The sequence below is a fragment of the Zingiber officinale genome, unplaced genomic scaffold (assembly GCF_018446385.1).
Source record: "Zingiber officinale cultivar Zhangliang unplaced genomic scaffold, Zo_v1.1 ctg51, whole genome shotgun sequence".
Taxonomy (NCBI): Eukaryota; Viridiplantae; Streptophyta; class Magnoliopsida; order Zingiberales; family Zingiberaceae; genus Zingiber; species Zingiber officinale.
The window spans coordinates 153,727-181,344 of NW_024589951.1; the positions used below are offsets into that span (position 1 = coordinate 153,727).

General features: G+C 41.4%; 2 protein-coding genes across 3 annotated transcripts; both read left to right on the plus strand.

Annotated features, from left to right (window-relative positions):
• The first annotated feature begins 2,535 nt into the window (after nucleotides 1-2,535).
• Nucleotides 2,536-4,767, plus strand: LOC122037478 (subtilisin-like protease 4). Its single transcript, XM_042596976.1, has one exon. The coding sequence runs from the start codon at nucleotides 2,536-2,538 to the stop codon at nucleotides 4,765-4,767; it is 2,232 nt and encodes a 743-aa protein (XP_042452910.1).
• A 13,996-nt stretch (nucleotides 4,768-18,763) lies between these two features.
• Nucleotides 18,764-27,545, plus strand: LOC122037472 (interaptin-like). Of its 2 annotated transcripts, XM_042596968.1 has the most exons (8): nucleotides 18,764-19,050; nucleotides 20,236-20,427; nucleotides 20,572-20,694; nucleotides 22,170-22,207; nucleotides 22,292-22,454; nucleotides 23,605-26,433; nucleotides 26,521-26,606; nucleotides 27,139-27,545. In XM_042596968.1, exons 1-8 carry the CDS (start codon nucleotides 18,970-18,972, stop codon nucleotides 27,350-27,352), a joined length of 3,726 nt encoding a protein of 1,241 aa, XP_042452902.1. In that variant the 5' UTR covers nucleotides 18,764-18,969; the 3' UTR covers nucleotides 27,353-27,545. The 2 variants fall into 2 exon arrangements, with proteins under 2 accessions (XP_042452902.1, XP_042452903.1); XM_042596969.1 differs by lacking the exons at nucleotides 18,764-19,050; nucleotides 20,236-20,427; nucleotides 20,572-20,694; nucleotides 22,170-22,207 and having other exon boundaries at nucleotides 22,324-22,454; nucleotides 23,667-26,433.
• The last annotated feature ends 73 nt before the right edge of the window (nucleotides 27,546-27,618 follow it).

Genomic DNA, 27,618 nt, shown 5'->3' on the forward strand with positions numbered 1-27,618 from the left:
ATCGGTGGAGGTACTTGTTATCTACTGTTTGCGCATCATTCTACAGTTCCTCCACTTTTCTCCATATTTCGATGACTGACTTGAGCGTCAGAAGGCCAACGTCGAGGATCCCTTCCTTGGTCCGGCACTGACGTTACTTATTTTACAGAGTAGAGCGAGGTCTTCTACCAATCAACGAATCTGTCACATCTCTACCTTTCTAGCTTCACGCTTTCAGATAGGATAAACCACTATATCTTTTGTTGCACATGTCGGCATCTTAAGCGACTCTAACCTTGATCCTTGTCAAAGAAGAAGAAGATTATCAGCGGCAACTTATACATCTTTGTAAGTATATTCGATGCCATATTGTCTATATCACTAGATTTTGCTTGGCTAGGTTGATTTGTGTGGCTCTTTCAACTCATTTGGCTCGACTGCACGGTGCAACTCTTTCGAACTCATTTATGACTTGTTGGTCTATCTTTGCTCGATTGATTCGATCAGTTTGCTTGATTAGTCTTAAGGTAATTAGCATGTTCATCGTACAATCTAAATAGTCTATCCTACAAAACAACAAAATGAATGCATTCAAGAATGAATGATTAAGTAATAGTCGCTCTGGTAAATCAAACAAATTAAAACCAATTCATTTAGAAAAAAAAAATCAATATAAATAAGGAAAAAATGACAAGATAACTGATTTCATTCCCTTGTGAAAGTTACCACTAAGATATTATTTTGTTTTCATAAATTTAGATTTCATTTCATTTCACTCTTCCCTTATATATTTTTTATAATTTATATTTTTGGCACATGCCATTATAAGTATGTTTTTTCTTTGATTATAGTCTATTAAATGTGAGGTTTTTTTAAGATAAAAATGTTAAATAGGTAGATTACTATTATTCTTGTACACTCTAATGCTATTAGTATATGCTTATTTATATTTTAAATTAAAATAATATTTCCTTTAATTCCCATGTTTCCTTCCTTTTATTAAAAGTAAGGTATAAATAAAATGGGCAAAATTACTTGACTAAGATGCAATTTTTTTTTTTACCTTTTCCCGTTATTCAATGAATGCAAATGATATTTATTACAAAATCAATTAAATACCTTATATTTGTTGGAACCCAAGATTATTTTGGTATGATCAATAAGTTAAGTTAGGTGATGTATATTTTTAACCTTGTGTCTAAGTGTGCAAGAGTTTAGGAGTACAGGTAGTCGAGCGGAAGACGCAGCTAGCGAGAATGACGGCACGCGGTGTGTCTGAGGGACAAGGCGTTACGGAAGAGTACATCGACGGATGAGAAGGAAGCGTGCGGTGGTTCCGAGGGACGAGAAGCCGGAGCGGAAGACTGCTCGGGGAGCAAGAGACGCAGCTAGCGATAAGGTCGGCACGGGGTGCGACCGAGGGACGAAGACTGTGGATGAGTACGCTGACGGACGAGAAGGAAGCATGCGACGAATCCGAGGAACGAGAAGTCGAAACGGAAGCCTGCTCGAGAAGACCGGAAGTTGGGTTCGGGTAAGCCCTATTCCGGATGGCAGAGATCACCCAAGTGAGCGGAACCGGAGCAGAGGGCCCGGACCAGAAAGTCAACCTGGTTGACTTAAGGGTCCGGGCGCCCGGATCCATTCCGAGCGCCTGGACCGTCTGAGCGCCGGGAGTTGGACTTTTTCCAGATCGCGATCAAACCACGATCCGTGTATAGGGGATAAAATTTTATCCCCCTAGGACACCTGGAACCCTTCGGGGTGCCCCGACCAAGGATATAAATATAGCCTTGGTCCAAAAGCTTTAAATCAACTCAAGCAATTGTAATTCCATTACTTGTACGGCTTCTTTAAAGTTTAGCTTTCTTGTTTTTGCGCTTCATCGTTGTAAGAGGCTTCTCCGCCCGAAGGAGATATTAGTACGACATCTTTCTTGGATTAACAACCTCCGGAGTTGTAACCAAGTAAATCCCTATGTGCCTCTTCTTTTCTGTGTTTAATTTACTACTTTTATATTTTACAAATGTTAGTTTAAGAAAAGTCAAGAAGTGTTCTTATTATTATTTTTACAGGCTATTCAATCCCTCTTCTAGCCGGACTCAGTGGTCCAACAATATTATCATGAATAAGTAAACTCCTAAAAATAATTAATTTAGCTATTTTTCTATAATCATAAATTTTGATTTTACCTCTGAAAAGTTAAATGAATTTTTATCAAGTAATTCTTTAATTATTAACATTATTAAATTGTTTAATATGGCACTATAGTCATTATTATGTTTAAGCAACTTGAAAGTGTTATTGATTAATTGCAAAGGTATTTTAATATTTTTACAAAAAAATAGTTTTTTTTAAATAAAAGTTTTTTCTATTTTTTACAATTATAAATGTAAAATTTTGCCCTTTCATTTTCTAAAATTAATTCAAATGCATTGACTTGGCAAATCATTATTGCAAATTAATGCTCCTTTGCTGCCAAATTCCATAAAAATACCATAATTATTAAATAATCTCTTGTATAAATTCTTTTGTAAAGAATATCGAATTGCGTCAATGACGATGCTTTTCTTCTTCCTCTGTGTTTCCTTTTTCCTCGCCGGCGGCGGCGCCGCCTACTCCGACGAAGAGCTCAAAGCCTACATTGTTTACGTTGATATCCCACCGCCGGTTTCGGCGTATGATTCCGTTGACTACAACTCCCTTTTGAAGAACGTCGCCGGCACTTTGGAGATCGAAGAAGATGATGCGGCGTCGAGGGTTATACACTCCTACCGGAATGTTATGACCGGCTTCTCGGCGATGTTGACGGAGCGGGAGGTAGCGGCTATGTCGAAGGTGGACTGGTTCGTGCGCGCCGTTCCGAGCTCTGTTTACCGTCCGCTGACTACACACACGCCGCGGTTCCTGGGGCTGCGCCACCGCACCCATAGCGTGTGGAACATCACCGACATGGGCGAAGGCGTCATCATCGGCCTCCTAGACACCGGCGTCACCCCCGGCCATCCTTCGTTTGACGACCACGGCATTCCGCCGCCGCCCGCCAAGTGGAAGGGTCGGTGCGACTTCGGGAACGCGTCGTTGACGAAGCAGTTCTGCAACAACAAGCTCATTGGCGTTCGGTCCTTCGTCAATTACGACCGGTCCCGGAACCGGTCGACGGTCTCGCCGATCGATAACGAAGGCCACGGCTCTCACACGGCAAGCACCGCCGGCGGCGCGTTCGTGAAGCGCGCCAACGTGTACGGGCTCGCCAGGGGCCTCGCCGCCGGGGTGGCTCCGCGTGCGCACGTCGCTATGTACAAGGTGTGCACGGACGACGGGTGTCAGGGGTACGACATACTCGCCGGCATGGACGCCGCGGTGGAGGACGGCGTCGATGTGCTTTCCATCTCGCTCGGCGGCGATCCTACTCCCTTCTACAAAGAACCGGTCTCGATCGGCGGGTTCCAGGCCATGAGCAGAGGAATTTTCGTCAGCTGCTCTGCTGGCAACTCAGGGCCGTACCTTTCCACCGTATCCAACGACGCGCCGTGGTTGCTCACGGTGGCAGCGAGCACCATGGACCGCTCGTTTTCGGCCACCGTCAAACTCGGCGACGGCCGCCAGTTCCACGGCCAGAGCTTGTACCAGCCTCGGGGATTCTCACCGAAGACAAAGTACCCTCTCGTGTTTCTCGACGGCAGGGCCAGGTTTTGCCTCAACGGTTCCCTGGACGGCGTCAACGTGAAGGGAAAGATCGTGTTCTGCGACCGCGGCGGCAATGCCACCGTCCCAAGGGGGCAAGTCGTAAAGCAAGCCGGCGGCGCCGGCATGGTGTTGTCCAACTATGAGGAAGACGGCTATAGCACTTACGCCACCCTCCAAGCCGTCCCGGCGTCTAACATTCCGTACGCCGACGGACTTGAGATCAAGGCCTACATCAACTCCACTGCCCGCCCGACGGCCTCCATCGTGTTCAGTGGCGCCGTCACTCACGTGCCCCGCTCGCCGGCGATCACCTCCTTCTCCTCCCGCGGGCCCAGCCAAATCACGCCGGGGATCCTCAAGCCCGACATCACTGGCCCCGGAGTCAACGTCCTCGCCGCCTGGAACACGGAAAATTTTCATGTCATCTCCGGCACCTCCATGTCCTGCCCTCACCTTTCCGGCGTCGCCGCCCTGATCAAGAAAGCCCACCCCGATTGGTCGCCAGCCGCCATCAAATCCGCCATAATGACCACCGCCTACGTGAAGGACAACACCAACAAACCCATCTCCGACGAGACCAACCTCCCGGCCGGTCTCTTCGCCCTCGGCGCCGGCCATGTCAAGCCGCTAAAGGTCCTCGACCCGGGGCTTGTCTATGACAACTCGCCGGAGGACTACTATCCCTACCTCTGCGGCCTCGGCTATTCTGACTCTGACATTCGAGCCATCGTTAACCGGAAAATCAACTGCTCGTCGATCAAGAGCATCCGAGAAGGAGACCTGAACTATCCCTCCATCACCGTCCAATTGACAACGAACCTGAAAAGGACGGTGAGTTTCATGAGGACCGTGACCAACGTCGGCCAGTCCCCGGCGACGTACTACGCGAAGGTTAAGGTGCCGAAGTTCGTATCGGCGGTTGTGGTGCCGAGAAGCTTGACGTTCGATCGGGTGAATGAGAAGAAGAGCTTTAAGATCAGCTTCAAGCGACGCGGCCGCCTGGGAACACGGACGCCGCCGGTGATCGAGGGGCAACTGAAGTGGGTTTCTCCGACGACGAGGCGTGTGGTGAGGAGCCCAATCTCCATCTTCCTCTAGTAATACACTATTGAAGTGATCCATCAATTATCTATGTGTTTTCCCTTTTTAGAAAATTTATATTTTGATGATCAATAAAGAATTTTCATTTGACTATAACTTTCAATTTTATGAATAAGAAAATTGTAAAGTTAATTTTATAAATTCGGTAAAATTGGGGTTTTATCCTGTCTGAAATCGTGAAGCTGGAAAGTTGAGAGGTGGCGACTCCGCTGATTGAATGTGGACTTCGCTACGTTCTACAAAACAAACAGCGTCGGTGCCGAGCTAGGGAAATGACCCCCGACGTTAGCCCTCCGATGCTCAAGTTAGTCACCAGAATGTGGAGAAAAGTGGAGCAACAATAACAACAGTAGAACTCAAGAATAATGCGCACCTCCGCCGGTGAAGGATCCCCTTTTATATAGAGTCCTGGTTGGCGACGTGCACGCTTCCCGATGCATGAGCACGCTCTCCAATATGTCCTATGAAAAGAACTATCAGGAAAATACCTTTGACAACATACCTTAATAGGGCATGCATATCTCTAACGCGACAGTAGAAACTTCGGTCATATGATCCATCTGTCGACTATGTCTCATGTCAACGACACTATCTCCCAAAAGAATGTTGAGAGATACTATAGTGGTCTCGTTGCTTGGCTGACCGGGGTAGTCGCTCGGCTGGAACTCTGCTGTGTCCATGGTCAGGTCACGTTACTTGGTCGAGCAGGGAAGCCGCTCAGCCGGGACTCCTCTGCGCCCCTGGCCAGGTCCCATACGTTGTCCTGCCACTCCATATTGAGCGTCGAGTGTCGGTTGTCTTTCGTATCAACCCGAGCTTGAGTGGGGGTCAGCTCGGACCCCGTCTCGTGCCAGTCAGAGCCTGGCTATCCGACCGACCATTGTAATTGTCTTTCGTTCGGCCCTTTGACATCCGGACGTTTACCGCCCTTTGACCTTGACCTCCAACCTGGTCGTTGACCTTGTGTCAGATTGGCTTCCCTCCATTGCCGGATCACAAGCCTCCCCTCAAATCTAGTCGAAGGAGGCTGCAAGTCCGACTGACCGGACCAGTAATCTTCGATGACTCCCACGCTTTGGTCGTTCAACCTCGCATGGCCTGACAGGGTATATAAACGTCGTTCGGCCTAATTCCTTCAGATTGACTGTGTTTCTGCCGTTCGGCTGTGAGGCCAGCTTATCCCCGCCACTCGGGCAATGTGTGGCAGCACTTGGGGAAAAAAACTTTTTCTTGCGCTCTTCAGTCGAGCGCTAACCTCATCCAGATTTCTCGGAAACCATACAAATCCCTGACTATTATGGCCGAGCACGCGACCATGCTTTCTATTAAGCCTCATTAATGTCGTCTGGTGGCTGAGCGCCACGTGTCCCTCTTTTTACCACCGCATGTTTGACATGACAAGCGGATATCCACTGGCGACGTGACAGGCACCTTTTCGAATTCAACAATTAGATCTCCTAGGTTTTCGCAACCCTGTATCGGACGGCTCAGGTCGATCGGTTGCGAGGTTTATAAACCCTGCATGAGTGGCCTTCTTCCTTACTTCGCGCACCTTCGTCGTTGAGTTCTCCGATGACGTTTCGTTCCTTCTGTTTCTCCGGCGATCTTCTTGTAAACTTCCTCCTCTTTCAATTGGATCTTTTCGTTGCACTTCTTCAATCTCTATTTTTCAATGGCAAGCTCTTCACAACCTCCTACCTTCGTCCATGGGCTCTAATACACTTCCATCGAGTCCAGGTTCGACGGGGGCGACGCTGAAAGCTTGAAATCCACTTATGAACTTTCCCCTGATTACCAAATCGTTCTTCCTTCTACTTCCGACCGGCCACATGAACCATTGCAGGGTACTCTCTATTTCTTTAGGGACCAATTTACCGTCGATCTGTGGTTCTCGATCCACCATTTCTTTTTATCGTTTGTAAATATTTTTGCATTTCTCTCCATCAATTAGTGTCCAACTCCTTTCGGCTGTTGTACGGGGTCGTCGTCTTGTTCTACCTACACGACATTCCTCTTACTCCTCAGCTCTTCCACTATTTCTATTATCCCAAATTGTCCGAGTATGAGACTTTTCTCTTCCAAGCCCGAGTGAGCCTAATCTTCTTTGATAAGATGGCATCCTCCAACAAGCATTGGAATGACTACTTCTTCTTAATTCACTTTCCTGAGCGATCGGACTTTCCAACCAGCTTGTAGTTAGAAGTGTCGAAACCTCCGGAGCTCAAGAAATACAAGAGCCGCTCGGACTATCTCCATGAAGCTTCAAGCTTGACCGGTCAGAAGTACCATATCCACAAGTTACTACTGGAGGGTGTCCTTTACGTGTTTGGCCTGAGCCCGATCCATACAAGGCTTCCGTCCAGCCTAGGCATTCTCTTTCTTTCTTCCAACCTTTAAATCTAACTGATTTTTCTTCCTTTTTGTACAACTCGAATCATGTTGCAAGCGTGGCTAGCCGGCAAGTGCAAGCTTGCGGATGCGGACATCAATGTTGCGGTCATAGCCGAGCTAGAGAATCGTGATTTGTAGTTGATCGGCTCCAAAAAGGATTCGCTCGACAACGAGGAGGGAACACAGGTGCTGGGTAGCTGAGCTGGGAGAAGTCAAACAGTCGCGAGCGATGCAGCGGCTGCCTCGACAGACCTTTCGCCCGCTCAGCCATCGATGGTCCCTATCGCGGTCACCTAAGAGTTGGCCACCTCTAACGAGCCCCTTCGCCAACGCAAGAGGCACCGAGCGGAGGAGTCCTCCTAATCTACCACATCTGCCTTGCAGACCCCAACAACGGTTGTCCCCCGACCCTCCGAGCAAGGTGAGACCTCCGCGCCCACTCCCGACCAGGGAGTCGCTATGCTTTCGGCTTCCATATCCTCCGACTGGACACCATCATTGTTCAAACTGCTTGAGGAAATACTAGTCGCGCAGTCTGTTGCCTTCATGCCACCCCCTCTACCGGCGGCTCGGGTGTCCTACATTCGGCCCGTCCCACAATCCATGGGCAGGGCAACTTCTGAACCATCTGGTTCGAGTGGCCAGAGGTCCATAACTACAATAATCCACTTGTCGACTGACGAGTACCGCAGTCTGGATGACCCAGCATCCCTCACCCCTGAGCAGCAAATAAGAATCCAAGGGTTGGTCGCATAGATATGGGTCGATGCCTGAGCCCGTGTGGCAATTGTAGCTCCAGGGGAACTGGCTAATAGCCACACCCAGATGTCCACTGGGGTATGTGTACCTTTCTCTTTCCTTTTTCATTTTAATCGTTCGTTCGACTTATATAATTCTATCGTTACAGTATTGGGTAGAGAATCTGACCATGTGCCACAGGCTCGCCTATTTAGAACATGAAGCCTAGCAGCTACGCTCCCCGAGCGATCAAAAAGCGGCTTCATAGGTGCGCATGGAGCGGATGAGTGCCGAGATGGCCCAACTAAAGGTTGATCTAAATAAGAGCTCCGAGCTGTTGGAGGCTGAGAAAGGTAAAAATGTCGAGGAGGCCATGCAATTGGCTTGGCTTAATAAACAGGCTAGCTCTTTCGAGTCCAAGATCCACTCGACCAACACTAGGAAGCTCTGGGCTATCGAAGACTTGAAGATAAAAAATAAGGAATTTTGGGTGCTAGCTCAAAATCTGAAGGAGGCGGAGGCTGAGCTGAATGTCGAACGAGAGGGCAAGTCAGCCGATCGGTTTGCAGTGAAGGCCCAACTCGAGGTCAAAGATGGGGAGCTAGCCCAGTTGAAGGAGGAGTTGCAGGCATCCCGAACGACCCTCTAATCTTATCAAGTCCAAGCGATTTAAGCTCATGAAAGAGCATATCTCCGCTCGGACACTTTCAACGACAAGGTCATCGATCGGGCGCTCTGCCTTTTTAACTTCGCGATCGATGGGGCACTCAACCAACTGAAGGATGGTGGATATATTCCCACCGCTTTAACAAATAAGGTCATCAGTCGGGACAAGATGACCGAGTCACTGCCTGACAACGTTTTAGATTATCTTGAGTGAGCTTGCTACCGCATATCCCGTCTTCTTTTTGTACCGCCTTTTTTGGGCTTGTAAAAATTACTCAAGTGTTAATGAAGAGTCGTCCTTCTGGAGAACCCTTTTAATTAATGTCACTCCTTCGTTCTGCACCATTCGGCTATTCCTTCTCATTTTCCCGATTTATGAACTGCTTCCATAATGTGATTGCCAGTGTGGCTTCGTGACCTTCCGATCGACAACGGACTATCCATTTTCATAGTCGATCGATCAATTCAGGATTGTTGAATGACCACTTTATAGTGAAAACTGTTGTTTTTGAGCTACGTTTCTGTGATGGCCTTTGATGCCGATTGAAGTCTCGGGTTTAAGGTCGTCGTTCGACCATTGGTGAAGACGGGGATTTAAGGTCGCCGCTCGACCGTTGACGAAGACTGGGGTTTAACATTGTCGCTCAACTGTACGTTGACGAAGATCGAGGTTTAACGTTGTCGCTCGATAGTTGGCAAAGACCGGGATTTAACATCGCCGCTCGATGATTGACGAAGACCGGGGTTCAACGTCACCACTCGATGGTTGAATGGCGTAGACATGAGTTTGTAGTCGCCACTCGACTTTTAACTTGGTCGATCGACACACACACATACAGATACATCAGATATACACTCGCGCACCTCTCATCTGGCCCTGTAGAGTTGCAGATGGTTCGTGCTCCATGGCCGCTCGAGCTGTCTTCCGTCTTCATCCTCCAAGTAGTAGGCCCCCCAGCAGAGTTTCTGTACGACCTTGTAAGGTCCCCCCACCCATGGTGCCTCGAGCTTGTTGACGTCGCCGACCAGCTTGATTCCCTTCCAGACTAGATCACCAACTTGGAAGGATCTCAAGATCACCCTCTGGTTGTAGTTTTACTTCATCCACTGTCGATACGCCATCAACCGAATGGTACCTTTATCTCGTGCCTCATCCATCAAGTCAAACTCCATGAGTCTCCGCTCAACGTTTCCCTCGTCGTAGAGCTGCACTTGGTCAGATTCTACTCCGACCACCATGGGGACCATCGCTTCACCGTCGTACACCAGGTGAAATGGTGTTACGTCGATCGCTTCCTTTCGAGTCGTACGGAGGACCCATAGAACACTGGGGAGCTCATCGACCCAGCTGCCTCCTACATGGTCAAGGCGAGCCCGTAAGCTTCTGAGGATCTTTCGGTTGGTGACTTCCACCTGACCGTTACTTTGGGGATAGGCTACAGAGGTGAAGGTCTGCTGAATGACATAGCCCTCGCACCATTCCCTGAGCCTCCGACCGGAGAACTACCTCCCGTTGTATGAGATGAGCCGGAGGGGGACGCCAAACTGACACAGGATGTTCTACCAGATGAATTTGATCACCATTTGTTCACTTATTTTAGCTAGCAGTTCGGCCTCCACCCATTTCAAGAAGTAATCTACCGCAACAAATAGGAACCTTCACTGAGCGGTTGCTATGGGGAACGACCCAATGATGTCCATGCCCCATTGGTCGAATGGGCAAGATACCATGGATGTCTTCATCTCCTCGGTCAGTCGGTGTAGGATATTGTGATACTTCTGGCAGAACAAGGCGGTGGCTACTATCCGAGCGACATCCTCATGGAGGGTAGGTCAAAAATATTCGACCAGGAGAATCTTTCGAGCTAACGAACGGCCGACCAGATAGCTTCCACAGGAGCCTTGGTGCACTTCTTGAAGGATGTACTAGGCATCCTCTAGTCCAACGCATTTGAGCAAGGGCCTAGAGAAGACTCTGTTATATAGCTGATCCCTGACCAAGGTAAACCGCCCGACTCTCTTTTTTAATAAGCGGGTCTAGTCCTGATCAGTAGGTACAGTGCCCGATCTAAGGGATTCTACCAATGTTGTCCTCCAGTCGCTCGGGAAGGTTATCCCTTCCATCCTATCGATATACGCCACTAATGAAACTTGCTCGATCGACTGCTCTATTACGATCAGTGACAGTGAACTTGTTAACTTCACCAACTCATCTGTCGCCTGATTTTCTGATCAGAGGATCTTCTGTATAATGACTTCCTAGAAGTTTGCTCTTATCTTCTCAAAGGCTTCTGCATACAATTTGAGTCAGGAGTTGGTTATCTCGAACATCCCCGACAACTGCTGAGTGGTCAATTGAGAGTCTGAGTGAATGAGAACTTTTGTAGCTTCAATGTGTCGCATGGCCTACAAGTCGGCTATCAATGCTTCATATTCGGCTTCGTTGTTGGTGGCCTGATAATCAAGACTCACGAAGAGTTGCATCTGATCTTCTCGTGAAGAAATTAGAAGGATGTCGATTCCGCTGCCTTGCCGGGTAGATGAACTGTGGACATATATTCTCCAAGCGGCTTCCGGCTCGACTCTCTGTACCTCTGTGACGAAATTTGCCAAGGCCTGAGCTTTAATCACCATTCGGAGCTGATATTGAATATCGAACTCGCTTAGTTCGGTTGTCCATTAGATTAGCCGCCCGAACATCTCTGGGTTGAGGAGGACTCTTCCCAGGCCGTTGTTGGCCATTACAATGATCGGATGTGCGAGGAAGTATGGGCGAAGTCTCCGAGCGACGAGCACCAAAGCGTAAGCTAATTTTTCAAGACCAGTGTAGCGAGACTCTACGTCTTTCAATATATGGCTTAGAAAATACATGGGCTGCTGTTCGTGGCCATTCTGCTTTACTAATGCTGAGCCAACCACATATTCGGCGGTCAACAAATAGATCCAGAGCAGCTCTCCAATGCTTGGTTTAGCTACTACAGGCAAGGAGTTAAGGTACACCTTGAGTTCTTCTAACGCTCGGTCGCATTTTTCATCCCACTGGAATTTTGTCGCTCTGCGCGGCACTTTGAAGAATGGCAGGCTCCGGTCGGATGACTTGGATATGAATCAAGACAATGCAGTAATCCGTCCGGTCAGCCACTGGGCCTCTTTCAGGCTGCGTGGCAATGGCATGTCTTGCAGAACCTTAACCTTGCTCGGATTCGCCTCGATCCCACGTCCGGTGACGATATACCCCAAGAATCGACCACTCTTTGTGTCGAATAGGCACTTGATCGGGTTCATCTTTATTCCATAAGCCCTAAGAATTTAGCAGGTCTCCTCAATGTCCACGCAAAGATCTACAGCTCAGAGGGATTTTATTAATATGTCATTGACATATACCTCCATGTTGCGGTCGATCTACCATAAGAACATCTTGTTCATGAGCCTCTAGTAGGTGGCGCCGACATTTTTGAGTCCGAACGGCATGACGTTGTAGCAGTACGTTCCGTCGATCGTGATAAAGCTGACCTTTTCTTGATCTTCTCGGGTGAGTGGCACTTGGTAGTATCCCTGATACGCGTCGAGCATGCAGATCAGCTCATATCCCACCGTAGAGTCTACCATCTGGTCTATCCAGGGCAGTGGATAGAAATTCTTCGGGCACGCCTTATTCAAGTCACGGAAGTCGATGCAGACCCGTCATTTATTGGCTGGCTTGGAGACCAGCACGATGTTGGCGAGCCAGCTTGGGAATTAGACTTCCTGTATGTGGTCGGCCTCTAGCAGTTTCTCTATCTCCGCCCTGATGATCAAGTTTTGTTCCGCACTGAAGTCTCTTTTCTTTTGCCTCACCGATCGAGCGTCCGGTCAGATGTGGAGTTCGTGCTGAGCTATGTTTGACGAGATACCAGGAAGCTCGTGTGTCGACCAAGCGAACACATCATAATTTTATCTAAGGCAGGCAATCAGCTCCGCCTTCTTTGCACTCTCTAGATCGACGACTATGAAGGTGATTGCCTCTGACAGCTGGAGTGGATCTGAATCTCCTCCCTTTCTTCGTAAACCAGTGTAGGAGGCTTCTCCATAACAGCGTTCACCTCCAATCGCGGGCTTTTCCAAGCGGCCCTTGCTTCTGACTTGAACATTTCAACGTAGCATCGTCGAGTGGCCAACTGGTCACCTTTGACCTCGCCCACCTTGTCATGCACCGAGAACTTGATCTTCTGACAATAGGTGGGTACGACCACCTAGAACTTGTTGAGGGCCGGTCAGCCCAATATAACATTGTAGGCCGACAATGCGTCAACCACGATGAAGTTGGTGGTCCTTGTCCTCTTTAGCGGCTCTTCCCTAAGGGAGAGGGCCAGACACACTTGGCCGATTGACAACACTTCATTGCCTATGAATATGTAGAGCGGAGTTTGTTGGTTAGTCCTAGGAAGATCGTACCGGTTCCACTGTACAAAAATTTTGTACAAGTGTCGAACCTTTCCTAAACAACCTATTGTGTTCTTTAGAAGTTAAATTAGGAATCACAAACGAAACTTAATATTATTGATTCCAAATTTAACTTATTTGTTCTTAATGGTTTAGATTTGGATCGCAAGCGGAACTTAACACTATTGATTCAAATCAACCTATGTTATAAATTCAATTAAATATTAATTTCCAAAATTGGCTTCCAGGTTAAACATGGCGAGACACTAGGCCTTCTTGGATATGGGAGCAACCACCACTTTCTAGACAAAGCCTTTTAAGGAAAGCTAATATTTAATTTTCTTATATAACTCTAGATTTAACCAAAAGGAACAATCGAATCACAAATTCGAAAAACAAAAAGAAAACACAAACTCGAATTACAATTCGAAAAACTAGAATCTAATGCTTCTTGTGTTTGGAATTCTTACAAAGAAAAATAACTACCATGATACGAAAGAAAATTACTAGTTATACCTTTTCTTCGTATGCTAATAACCTCGAGATCTTCTGCCGTATTCTTCACCTCGCCTTGGACGTCGTGTGGGCGACGATCCTCCAAGATGAACACCACCCAAAGAGCTTCTCCTCCTTCTCTAAGTTTCGACCACCACCACCACCAAGGAGCAAAAGAGAGCAAAGGGAAAGGGAAGGGGAGAGATCCGACCACAAGGGAGAGCACAAGCAATAGAATAAGAATAGATGCATACCCTACTTCTCCTCTTCTTCTCCTTCTCTTTGTATCCGGCCACACCAAGCAACCACAAGAGGTGGCCGACCCTAGCATGAAGAGAAGCAAGGGTCGACCCTTTGAAGAAGACTAGAGAGAAGAGAGAAAATAAAATAGATTGCACATGAGGTCTCTCCTCCCCTTCTTTTATAATACTTGCCCAAGGCAAATAGGGAAAGACTTTTTACAAAAATTAAAATCTTCCTCTTGTTTTTTCTTTTCCCCTTTTATTTTTCATTTTCTTTTCTCTTGATTGAATCAATCACCAAATCATTGATTGGATGATTTGATTTGATTGTCCGGCCCCTTGCTTGGGCACCAAGCAAGGGCGGTCGGCCACTTAAGAAGAAAGGAAATATTTTTTGTAAAAATTTTATAAGTAAAGAAGAAAACCTCTTATAAAATTTTATAAACTCTCTTTTAATTTCCTAATATGGATGTTAAAAAGAAAAGTTTTAAAAATTAAAATCAAGTTTTAAATTTAAAACTTCTCTTCTAAAATTTCCTTTTTTAACATGGTTACAAAAATAGAAAAATTTTAAATTTAAAACTTCTCTTCCTTTTTTTCTTAAAACCATGATGATGGTTTAAAAAAAAGACAGTTTTAAAACTTTTAAATTTTCTTTTAAATCATGTGGCCTAATTCAAATAAGGAAAGTTTTATATTTTAAAAACTCTCTTTTAAAACTTGTGGTTTTCTACAAAGAGAAGATTTTAAAAATTCAAAACACCCCCTTATAATTTGAATATTGTGGCCAGCCCCTTCTTGCTTGGGCACCAAGCAAGGGGCCGATCCCCATCTAGGAGGAAGTGCCCGACCACATGGCTTGGTCACCAAGCCATGAGCCCGCCCTCTCTTGGACACCAAGATGAGCTTTTTCATGAGTGGATTAGAGGCATTAATGAGGCTACGACAGGGACCTAGAGGAGAAATTGGTTTTGGCCTTCCGATGAGCTTGAGTATCCCGTGTTCGCCCCGAACACACAACTCAAGTTCATCAATAATAACTTATTCCACTAGAGAGTTATTATTGCACTACCGCACCAATCCCAAATTACATTATGAGCTCCTTCTTATCATGAGTGTGTTAGTGTCCCTGTGTTTAAGATAATGAATGTCCACTAATTAAGTAAGTTACTAACAACTTACTTAATTAATATCTAAGTCCAAGAGTAGTACTACTCAACCTCATTGTCATGTCAAACTGAGTCCACCTGCAGAGTTTAACATGACAATCCTTATGAGCTCCTCTTAGAGACATTCTCAGCCTAGATTACTAGGACACAGTTTTCTTCTATAATCAACAACACACGCTATAAGTAATATCATTTCTCAACTTATCGGGCCTATTGATTTATCGAGCTAAATCTCACCCTTTGATAAATTAAAGAAAGAAATACTAAATATATATGCTTGTTATTATATTAGGATTAAGAGCACACACTTCCATAATAACTAAGGTCTAATTCTTTTATTAAGTCAGTATAAAAAGAACTTACCTAAAATGGTCTTATTCAATACACTTAGAATGTACTAGTGTAATTTATTAGTCAAGATAAACTAATACCTAATTACACTACGACTATTCCAATGGTTTGTTCCTTTCCATCTTAGTCGTGAGTATCTGTTTATAATTTATAAAGAAATGATAACATGATCTTCAGTGTGTGACACCACACACCATGTTATCTACAATATAAATTAATTGAACAACTACACTCAACAAATAAGTGTAGATATTTGACCAATGTGATTTTTATTTCTAAATATATATTTATACAAAAAGCTAGGCTTTTAGTATACATTCCAACACTCGTCCCTCAGACACACCAAGCCCGTCAACTCTCTCCCGTGTCATCCTTCTCGTTAGCTGTGTCTTTTGCTTGACATCTTGTGCTCCTAAGTTCCTGCACACTTAGACATAGGATTAAACACAACAAGACCTAACTTAACTTGTTTGATCACATCAAAACTATCTTAGGGTACTAACAATCTCTCATTTTTTGATGTGAGCAACCTAAGTTAAGTTAGGGTAAACTAACATAAAGTAAAATCAATAAATTTACAATAAGTGTAAAAATTGAAAAATATTTAATCTACCTTTTTCTAGACTTAATCTTTCCTTCTTCCCCTTTGATCACATAAAAAATGAGGTACAAAAAAATCTAAGGGTAACTTTTTCAAAAAAAAAAATTGAAAAACTTATCAAGTTTTTGACAAACTTTAAAAATAATTTCAAAATAATTTGAAAATAATTTGCAACTTGAATGATTTAGAAATTTTAAGTTTTGAAAAAAAAAATTCCTATGTTAAATAAATTTGTAAAAATATTTGAGTAATTTTATAGAAATAATTTTGGTAAAATAAAACTGATACTTAAAAAAAAAAAAAAAAAATTGATAGACAGATACTTCCACCCGTCGGATGCAAGGATTTGAAAGTTTGAAGAACCAAGTCGGCATCAGTTGAGCAGCATGACCTGATCATGGAAACCAAGATCTCTTCGGTAGGGCGGTGAAAGTTGGATCCGGCGAGGGTTTGTAGCAGGGAAGAGTACGAATCGACCGTGTGGCAGAAACTTGTGCGGCGGCCGATCCAGCGGAAGAATTCCAGAGCAACGAGGGGATCGAGACGGCGGCATTCCAGGAGGGTGGCAACATGGAGAGGCGTCAGTGAGGAAGCGAGCCGATGGAGGTCAGGGTTACGGGACCAATCAGGGCGGGAGAGGATGGACGAGAGCTCCGAGGAGGGATCAGCGACAGCGGCTCCAGGGAGTAATCTGTACGGCGGAGAGGTCGACTCATCGGAGGCAGAATCGACAAAGGAAGAGGGGCAAGAGGCGAAGCTTCGCGCCGGGATATGGTCGGCGGTGATGACGATCAGTTTAATGGAGGCAATGAATCATCTTATAGTGGAGACGAAAGAAGGAACCAAGCCACTCAATTAGGGAACCTCCGTCGGGGGCGGTGGCGGCGCCGGACGGCGGCGGCGGCGATAGGAGGCCGTAGGTTCGAATGTTCGGTTAGAGCAGAACTCAAATCTACTCTGGTTTTTATATGTACTGGACAAAAAAAAAATCCGAATGTGGTTCAAATTATCATATAACCTTAGTTATATATGATTATTTGATAATCAGATAATTAAAATTATAAGAAATAAAATATAACTAAATATTATTTGATTAAATTTATAATATAATAAAAAATTATTTATTTAAAATTTTTAATAAATAATTTAGTTTAATATTTATTAAGATTATCAAAGATAATCAAAATTATCAAAAATAACTTCCAATCAAATACACCCAAAAAAAATATTCAAATGCCCAATGTTACTTATAGACATCCCAAGTTTGCACCGTCCCTATGTTACTCATTAAAAAAAACATTATTAATAGGGGTGTCAAAATGAACACCATCATATACGTGTTGACATGAACAAAAAATAGATTTCAAATTTGGATTGATGAATTTTCATATTGAAAAGTTTTTGTTCAATTTAGGATTTAGTTTATTTTTAAGATTAAATTAAATTTTATTTTAAAATTTAAGATGCTTTACATACATTAATAGATGGTAATGATAGAATATTATGAGAAAAGTAAAAAATATATATATAGAAAAAATAATAAAAAAATATTGTCTTGAATCAGATTATTTGGATCAGGTTCGAGTTGATCGGATTTGAATTTGGATTTACATATTTAGGTTTGAGTTCAAATTTAAGAGTTTTAGATTATAATCAGGTTGGATTTAGATTGATATTTTTTTAAAAAATCAATACGATCTGAATAATCGGACTCACCAAATTGACATATAACTAATGTTTACATAATTGATAAAATTAAGGTGTTTATATCAAACCATTTAAGAAATTATGAATATATATTTAGTGAATAAATGTGATGAAGTATATAGTTAAATTATGTAGTATTTAAAATATAACCTAATACAATTTAGGGATTTTTTATTTTTATTTTTAGCACAGTGTTTGTCTTTAAAATGTAGGATTTAATTTAGATGTAAGTTGCAAATGAATTAAATATTTATAAATAAATTTTATGTTCATGTACTTAATAAATTAAATAAAAAAATCAACTATAAATATGTTTAATTTGTTATTATTAAATAAATATTTATAACTAAATTTTGCCTATGCAAAAATTATAATTTAGATGTAATGTAAGTGAAGATACCCAATACATTTCATATCTAAGAATTGACAAGTGGAAGCATGTTAATTAAGCGATGATATGATACCTCATTAAATGTGAAGATTATAGGTGACATTATAAAAGAGGTCCTTCTCCATTAATACAAGTACTTAAGTCCATTGTCTTTCTCTAGTTATGTCATTGTTCTTCTTCTTCCTTGAATATGTCTTGATTATCGAAGTAACTATGTGCAGGGACCTTCCCTCGGGCTACTTTGATAGTTTTCTCCCTCTTCCTTCTATTAGTGTTTGCCAGCATCTCTCGATATTCCCCTGTTGAAGTATTCTTCCTGTCAAACTCTCATCCAGCTCATGAAAAAAAATAACACAGGTATCACTTTTAATTCAAAAAATTATATCATATATCAACAAATGATGTATATTTTCTTTTAACTCATAAAATTATATTATGTACATAAAAATAACATATATATATATATATATATATATATATATATATATATATATATATATATATTTATAAAATTAAATTGTATATATCTTTCTCTATTAAGATAAACAAGAAAGTGATTTTTTTTTAATCCTTTTTCTTATCTTGCTCGGATAATTTTTCATCATAAATTACTTTCCCTCCCTAACCAGCATAAAATTGGCATTTAATTTTAAATTCCAATCAGCGGCTGCCGACCCGGCCAGCCAACCGCCGGTCCCACCGTTGTTCAGCTGGACGTTTATCTCTCACCGTTGATCCGTAGCAAGACACGAAGCCAAAATAGAAGCGTCCTTGGAGCGGATCCGTCGACCAGCAGCAGTCATTAGCTTCGAGGCGTCCGCAATTGAATTCTAAATACGACAGCGAATGTTCGGTTATGGAGATCGGAAGAAGAGGTTCTCGCCGCCCAGCTCCGCCACCACGCGACGCGAGAGAGCGCGATCTGCCCCTGCTTCCTTCCCTGATCTAGATCTCTTCCTTCGTCGGTCGGAGGACCTTGTTGGGTGCGATCTTGAGGCGGAATAAGTGGAGAGAAGGCGGAGGGAGATGTTCAAGCTGCATCGCCACAGGTCCAACCGACTCGAGGAGAAGGCCCGGTTCATGTTCTCCAGCCTTCAGGCTATCAAGGTCCTCTTCCTGTCCGCCTCTCGGTTCTTGATCTGCTTCAAAACTGCTCAGCGATTTGTCTCATTTGGCACCATCTTTGTTTAACACAACTGATTCAACTAAAGTAATCAAAGTAGGAAGGCTCTGCCTTGCTCTCGACCTTTTTTCTTTTTTCTTTTTTGCTGGCAGCGAGAATCTTTAGTTGAATGGAAAGTTAGCTCAGATCTTGTTTCTTTAACTTTTCCTACAAAACGTCCTTGAACTCTCACCCACAGTTCAAATTGGTTTGATCATGAATGTAATGCATATGCACGTACAGCAAGTATAGGTCTGTTCTCCAAATACCCATGTCAGTATAATCATCCTAGTCGATAGTCATTTCATGAGGGATGTGGGTTTTTTCATGCTGACGAGATAATTATGCTGACTAGACGTGATTAGATGCTGAGTCGGCAACTGTTTTCCATGTTAAGCGTACTAGAGGGATGGACTAGTATACGGTAGATCATTGTAAGTGTAGGGATTCAAATTGAAACAAAAGTCTAGGAATCTATTTGAGTCTTGGACAATAGTTGAAGGATCATCTTGTGTAATTACTGTTTCCTGTTATATGAATAGACTAGCAGTAGTTAGTATTGTGAACTTCAATGTTCAAACTTTGAGTTGCTTGTGTCCTTTTATTCAAAAGGCTAGTGGTTAGGTCGCTTCATTAGTAGGCAATTGCAGTTGGTTTCCGCTAGTTCGAACATTTGAACTCTCGATTTTCTTCTTAACCATTCCTTTTTCTCTTTCATTGTGTCGATATAGTAATTTTTTTAAACCTAATTATCTAAACTCAATTATATTCTTAGTTATGCAAACAAAAGATCAGGTTACTGAGAAAGTAATCATATTGCCATCATTTTGTGTGAAAGTAAATTTTTTGTGTTAAGCTTAAGTAACTTGAGCATCTAATATCATCAAACCAGCAATATTTGCAATATTTTGAACTGGAATAATTAAATAATTGCAAAGAATTTTAGTTCTAATATGCAATCCTTCCTCCTCTGTACTATTTGTGTTTCTATCCTTAATTATATAAGTTGTGGGAATTTTCATTAAAATTGTTACTAATTGGAAGAAAAATCTGTCTATATATTATTATTATTATTAATACCATTTCAGATTTGTGAAAATCATTTATATTGTTGCATTTTAATCATACAGGTACCGAGAGGATGGGACCGACTCGTGCTCTCCCTAATTTCAATGGAGTCTGGGAAAGTTCTTGCTAAAACTGGCAAAGCTACAGTAAGAAGTGGGAATTGTCAGTGGACTGATGCAGAGACTCTATGGGTGTCTCAAGATGATGCATCCCAAGACCTTGAAAAATGCCAATTTAAGATCCTTGTTTCCCTGGTCTGACTTGCTACCTTTATAATGTTTCTCTACTCAGTTTGTCTTGTCAATATATGTGAATGATTTTAAGATCTCGTAGTGAATTCTGCACTCTGCCTTAAGTGGTTAAGTTTAAAAACTCAGATTGATTAACTTCTTGTGCAGGCTTCTTCCCGAGCTACTATTCTTGGTGAGGTTATCTTAAGACTAGCAGACTATATGGGCAAAGAAGATTCTGGTCTTCTCTTCCTTCCTTTGAAGAAGTGTGATGCTGGTACTACTTTACAGGTAAAAACTACTAAGCCTAAATTTATATGATCTTATTATGTTGCAAACACTGCAGATTTTTTGTTTCACTTGAGAATGCGAGAGCATATATAGATCCTGAACTTTATTGAAAATTTACTGGTTTGTATCATGGAAACATAACAACACTTTTGAATGAATTGGCAAATGTGCAGCTATCATACTTTGGCTACTCAACTGTCGGATCCAAGGCAAAACTTAAGAACTGGATGTATGTTGGTCTCCAATATTTGTTGGTTTAAGGATTAACCGAGTAGTTCACTTGTCAAAGTTCTGTGTAAATAATATTGTTATAGGAACTGATCTTTTTTTAACGTTCAACTCCTCACTATTATTTTATATTTTTAAGAGCTGCTTCATGCAATTTAAGAAATCATCCCAAACAATGTATATTCTTAAAGCATTGCACCTAAAATCAAATGCATTCTAAAAAGTAGCAAATAAAATAATAAAATGGAAAAAATATAAAATTTAGTTATTGTAAAACAATAAAAATGGACAAAAATATTGATCATAAGATTAATAGAAGAATGAAAGATCCGTAAGTGATGCTAGTCGTGATAACCTAGGAGATAATACTTGGACCCCTCATTTCATTTACTGACCTTTCCAATAACTTTCAAATTATGCCAAAGACAATTCCTAATCAGCAATCGCCTTATACCTTTGGGGAACATTCAAATATCAATGATGCAATTGCTACTAATCTTAGCTTGTGCAATGAATGAACCTTAATAAACAAACTGAACTAAATAAACAAGATGAAGAATCAAGAAGTATCGAGACTCATTTTTCTAAATGACATAATGCTTGTAATAATTCTATTTACACATGCCCTAGTGTGTGTCGTTTTAAGTCAGCTATGGGTCTTAAGCTTGGTGGTCTACCAATTTTATTTTGTTGCCCTCTGTTTCTTCTAAAATGAGAGTTTAGCTGATCTCAAGAAGGATGCTATAAAGTGGATGTGATGCACCTTTTAGAGTAAATGTGTACAATGAGATATTATATCTTTATGATGCATGAGCACTTAAAAACTCCAAGAACTTTCAGGTCGACTCCATAAACTCATACTACGAGAAAAATTGATTAATGCCTATTATTTGATATTTTGACCTTCCAACTAACTATAGCATTAGTCTAATTTTTTATTTAAACGATTTGAGCAAGAAACTTGCAAACTTGTTCATGTGCTTGTTTATAGCACTTGTTATTTTTCAGAAAAGGAGTGATATATATATTTATAGCACCGTTTTAGTTGTCTGGAGCTAATAGATGTCATTTGTATGCTCAAACGGTTGCTCCCACTTTGTGTTACTGGTTTGACCACTTATTTTCCTTTCTTTCCTTCTTCAAACCACACAACATGTACCCAGATGTGATGTCTGAAGCCACAATGTTTGTTTGTCTGTGAATTATTGACAATGACAATACTGTTCTTTTTTCCTATATTTCTGCAGGTTAAGATTCATTATTCTTCCCCAAAATCAAAATTAAGGTTCAATGGCTCTTTGACTTGCAAATCCAGATTATGTTAAGTATTTTGTTCCTATAGATATTGCTAACTGTTTATTTTCTTCAGAGTCGGGCAATCTTGGAAAGAAATGGATCTATATCCCAAACATCAAAGTAATACTGATGATATAGATGGCAAATCACATGGATCTGACCATAGATTCAATAGTAGTGTTAGGGATCCAAGTAATCAATTGAGCAATACTTATCCAGAGGAAACTGAAGATATGGTATGCTTCTCATGTACATAGTTACTATTGTCTTGCAAAAATTAGCTTTCTGCTACAAGTTTCCATCTACTTATTTGGCAACATAGAACAATTCTAGGAGATTGATGCATCTCTGTCTGTAGGTGCTAGTTACTATTATTTGTTAGTTATATGAATTCTTTGATATATCTACATTATAAAGAATGAAATTTCTACCATCCTTTTGTCCCTCCAAATCTTCAATAGTTAGCTCAATTAATGAAAATAATGATCATTTCATTTGTTCGACTTCCATCATTAGAGAAAACTCTGATTAGATTGTATATGTTTGGTTTCTTACTAGACATTGAGTTTCAATCTATAGTAGACTTGTCCAAAAACTTGTTAAAGAGTTTGGCTTCACCCAATTCCTCGAATAATTCATCACAGTCAGGACTATGAACATATCTTTCTTTGGTGACTGCATTTAGTGCAAAACCTCCAAGAGTAATCATGCTTTCTGACAAAAAATACAACACAGCTCATAATTTCATCCTTTTAGTGAAATGGTGTTGATATGACCAGAAGGTGACCTGTTCAATGCCCATTGCTGCCCTATGAATGACGTTAGATGTGAGATCATTTCTATCAGGAAACTCATCAATCTTGATAGCTGGAAATTAGGTTAACTTCTTGGTTTAAAAAATGGTCCTCATTTCTTGTGCCACCACCATCTATATGTATTTTATTCCAGCTAGAATAACTGCATTACTCAGTTTCAAGAGCCAACAACTTCCTCATCTGTGTCTGTGGTCTTGCAAATGGACTAATTTTATATATAAAAAGGAAAAGAAACATATCAGATTACATTTTACAGTTGCCTCTTCAACACTAGAACTTCGGTCTCCTTGCATGTGCATCAGTTTTCTTCACTTGAGTTCATATTATCTGTATATTCTCGTGAGCACCTTTCTTCACCCTGCAAAAATGGGCTCTTGACTAACTCTCAATGGATTTCAACTGAGGCTACTGTTATATTATCCTACTACTTTCACTTTGGTTAATGAATTTTTTTTTCTCTCAATGGATTTCAACTGAGGCTACTGTTATATTATCCTATTACTTTGTCTTTGGTTAATGATTTTTCTCTCTCTTTGGTTGGCTTCTTTTGCATAATCAATGCATATTATAGGATACCTACTTCTCAGCATCAGGGTCGCATCGTAGTACTGATTCAGGGAATAGCTTTGGCAGGAAAGATTCTTCCCCTAAAAACAGCTTTAATGGGAATGGGGGGAAATGTGCCGGAATGCAAGATTCAACAGGTTCCCACATTAGTCCAACTAATGGTGCAAGTCCTATGCAAGAACTTATAGGATCAAACCCATCATCGTTCAACTCTAGGTCCTCAGGTTCCTCAGTACACAATAGTATGACCTCATGGATGTCGAATGATCGATTTACGGCACCATCACCGAAGCAATCTGATTCTTCAAAAGAACTTGTTGAAGCTGCTGAAGAAGAAATAGAGGAACTCCATGATGAAGTTAAGATGTGGGAGAGACATTCTAGGCGATTGAAGCTTGATCTCGAGAATTTAAAGAAGGAAATATCTGATAAATCTAAGCATCAAACAAACCTGGATAGGCAACTTTCAGCTGCATACAGTGAATGTGATTCTTTGAGGTTAGAAGTTGAACAACTGAAAGCTGCACTACATAAGTTGACGTTGAAAGATTCAGATGTTGGAGTTAAGAAAAGTGAAGGTATGCATTATGTACAGACGGAGCTGGAGGATGAGCTGAAATTTCAGAAAGACACCAATTATGATTTAACTCAACAGTTGAGGAAAACACAAGAATCAAACATTGAGCTTGTCTCCATCCTTCAGGAATTAGAAGAGATGATAGAGAAACAGAGGTTGGAGATAGCTGACCAGTCACAAAAAAACCACATAGATGAAGACGAACAACTCAAGAATAAAAATTCTCTAGATAATCAGGTTGAATGGGAGAGAAAACTAGCACAGAAAGAAGATCAAATTCTTATGCTGGAGGAAAGGTTATCCAACATTGTGAAGAATCAGGGGCACAATGGAAGCTATTCTGATTATGAAATACGTGAAATTGAGGTCCTTAAAGCTAAAATAAATGATCTAGAGAGGGATTGCACTGAGCTTACTGATGAAAACCTAGATCTTATTTTTAAGTTGAAGGAATTAAGCAAGGATACTTCAAAGGAGCCTCAAAATATAGAAAAGAAAACCAAACCCAACGGTATTAATGTAGATGAACTTCAGTCTCAATTGTTGCTAAGGGAACAAGAGAGAGATAGACTCCAACAGTCTAACTGGGAATTAGAAGATCTTATTTCCACTATCCAGAAGGAGAAATCTCAAGTGGAAGAAGAGTTGGTTTCTGTGCGTAAAGAATGTATAGATACTATAAAACACTTGCAAGATGTGGAGCATGATTTGGAAGTGCTTAGGGGTAGCATGGAATTTCATTCTTCTGCTGATGAGACTCTTGAAAGAAGGTTGGCAGAGCTCGAAAGAAACAAAACGGAGTTAGAATTGTACATAACTCAGATAGAACAGGAAAATGTTGAGCTATCAGAAATTGTTTCTGGTTTAGAAGCCCAGTTTAGACACGTAACTAATGAGAAAGAATCTGTCCGATTGGAACTAGAAGACACAAGCTCACTTACTGCTAATTTGAAGAATGAAGTTGAACATCAAACAGTGGAAGTGGAGATGAAGAAAGCAGAACTAAAACAGAAACTACAAGAGACAGAGAACCACTTATCAGAAGTGTTAGAGGGTTCTGATCTTTTAAGTCAATCAAACTCAAAACTGCAGGCTACCATTGAAAGTCTTACTGAAGAGTGCAGTTCTCTTCACAAACTAACTGAAAAGTTAAAGAGTCAGGACCTAGAGTCGCATCTACAGGTTACACTTCTCGAGATTGAATTGGATGAAAAGAGATATGATTTCTATAAGCAAGTTGAACTGTTAGAACTGAAGCTTGCTTCGATTCAAACAGGCACTGAATCAAAGGAGAAATCACTGCTGTCCCAACTCGACCAAATTTTGGAAGAACACAAGGAGCATGGAGAAAGAATAGCAAAGGCACTCATTTTATTAAACAAGATTGAATTAGAGAAAGCAATTGAAGTGGAAAATCTTGAGAAAGAGATATCTAACCTTGCTGCACAAAAGTCCTCAAATTTTGGTGACCTAGAAAAAATAGCATCAGATGAAGTGCATGAAGCGTCTGTCCTCCGTTCTGATAAAGCTAAACTTGAATGGAATCTTCAAGAAGCCAATTCAAAAATAAAGCTTTATGAGACTGACTTGCAGAATTTCCGTCAAGAGTCTGAGAATAAGATTGCAGGATTAATAGATTTACTTAATGCGTCCAAACAGAGTGAGGAAACGCTAATGGCTGATATAGAGCACATTCATCAAGCAATTGAAAGTGTTAAGTACAGTGAAGAGAAATATATAAATATGGAGAATGAAGGAGAATTGAATATTAAAGCTTCTCAAGCAGTTGAAGTGATTCCCCCTTCAACGGTTGAAGTGAAAAAATTAATTCATCTTCGGAATTCAATATTAGGCCTTAAAAACTCTTTTGATGATGCCAACTCTGAAAAGCAGAAGTTGGTAGGTCTATTGAAGTCATTGTCTGAAGAATATGAAGAACTGAAGGGAGAGAAAGAGTCCTTGACGGAGAGAGTGGCTAATATGCTAAAGGCTATATCTAACAGTGAAGAGGATAGGCACAACAGGATGGTCTTGGAAGAAAAAATTTTGCGATTAGAAAATGACTTGCTGCTAAAAGAAGCATCATGCTCTCAGGAGGCAGAGTTGAAGAACAAACTTAATCTGTTGAAACAGACAAATAGTGAATACGAAAGAAAGATTGAAAGTCTTGAGCGGGAGAATCATGAGCTGATGAATAAAATTCAGACAGTGGAGAAGGAACTCATGCTGCCAAGAACATCCCTTCGGCAGGAGAAAGTGAGTAGTTTGTTAGCCATGCCTCTTCTTCTATCCTACATTTGCAATTTTAATGAGCGACATTATAAAGTCATTTTGATTTACCAGGAAGTTAATCATGGTCCAGAGATTTCAACTGAAGCTGAAACTCAGGATGTGGAGGCAAATAGAAAGGATCAAATACAACTTAAAAGGTAATATTTGAACTTCAGAAGGATTTCCTCATCTCAATAAGTTTCTTTATGAAGTCTCCGTTCCAATTTGTCTCTTACTACTTGTTTACCTAAATGGATGAACAGAAAGAGAGGGGAAGGTGAGAGAGACAAATTTTACCCACAAAAACAAAAACTGTCCATGTGCTGTATAGTTTCTTTCATTCTAACCTCTTCCCTCCTATCATCTACACGAGTAAATAAAACACAGAAGTGCATCCTATTATCAGTCCAGACACCTTATCCAGCTTGCCATTGAGATAGAGCGACTTAGGTATGGTTCCCCCTTTTTGGATTGCCATCGAGATAGATGCAGTTCAAGTCTGTGTTCTATCCATAAATGGCTCTATTCCCTTAGGTTGTAATTCAACCAACAAACAGAGACCTTGACGGCTTGTCTTATAGCGGCAAAAAACATAGACATTCTCCTTTTGAACCACAGTCATTTGATGGCAAGCTACAATTTGACTTCTTCAATCGAGATTATTCCTGATTTTAGATTCACTGTTTACAGAGCGATCACAGAGAAGCAAGCTGGCCAACTGGACATTCCTGACAAAAATGTAAATGCCGACTTTGAAAGAATAGCATCTTTAGAAACGGAGCTAAGGGAGATGAGAGAGCGGTACCTTAACGTTAGCCTCCAATATGCTCAAGTGGAAGCTCAGCGTGAAGAACTAGTAATGCAGCTTAAATCTGTGAAAAAGGAGAAGAGGTGGTTCTCATGAAACTGGTTCAAATTCTTTTCCTTGTAGTTTATAATTTTTTTTTTTTTTTTTTTTTTTTTTGCTATCATTCATTTGATCATTTCTTCCTCAAATTATCACAAGAATGTGAGTAGTATCTGGGAGAAAAAAATAAATAGTCTTTCTGTTTACTGCAAAAACTTTATACTTGAAATGCCATAATTTGTACAATGCAAAGTCTTCCTCGTTTTCTCCTTTGTAAAGTGTTCATAGTTAACAAATTTATACTCAGTTTACTCTAGCATGAA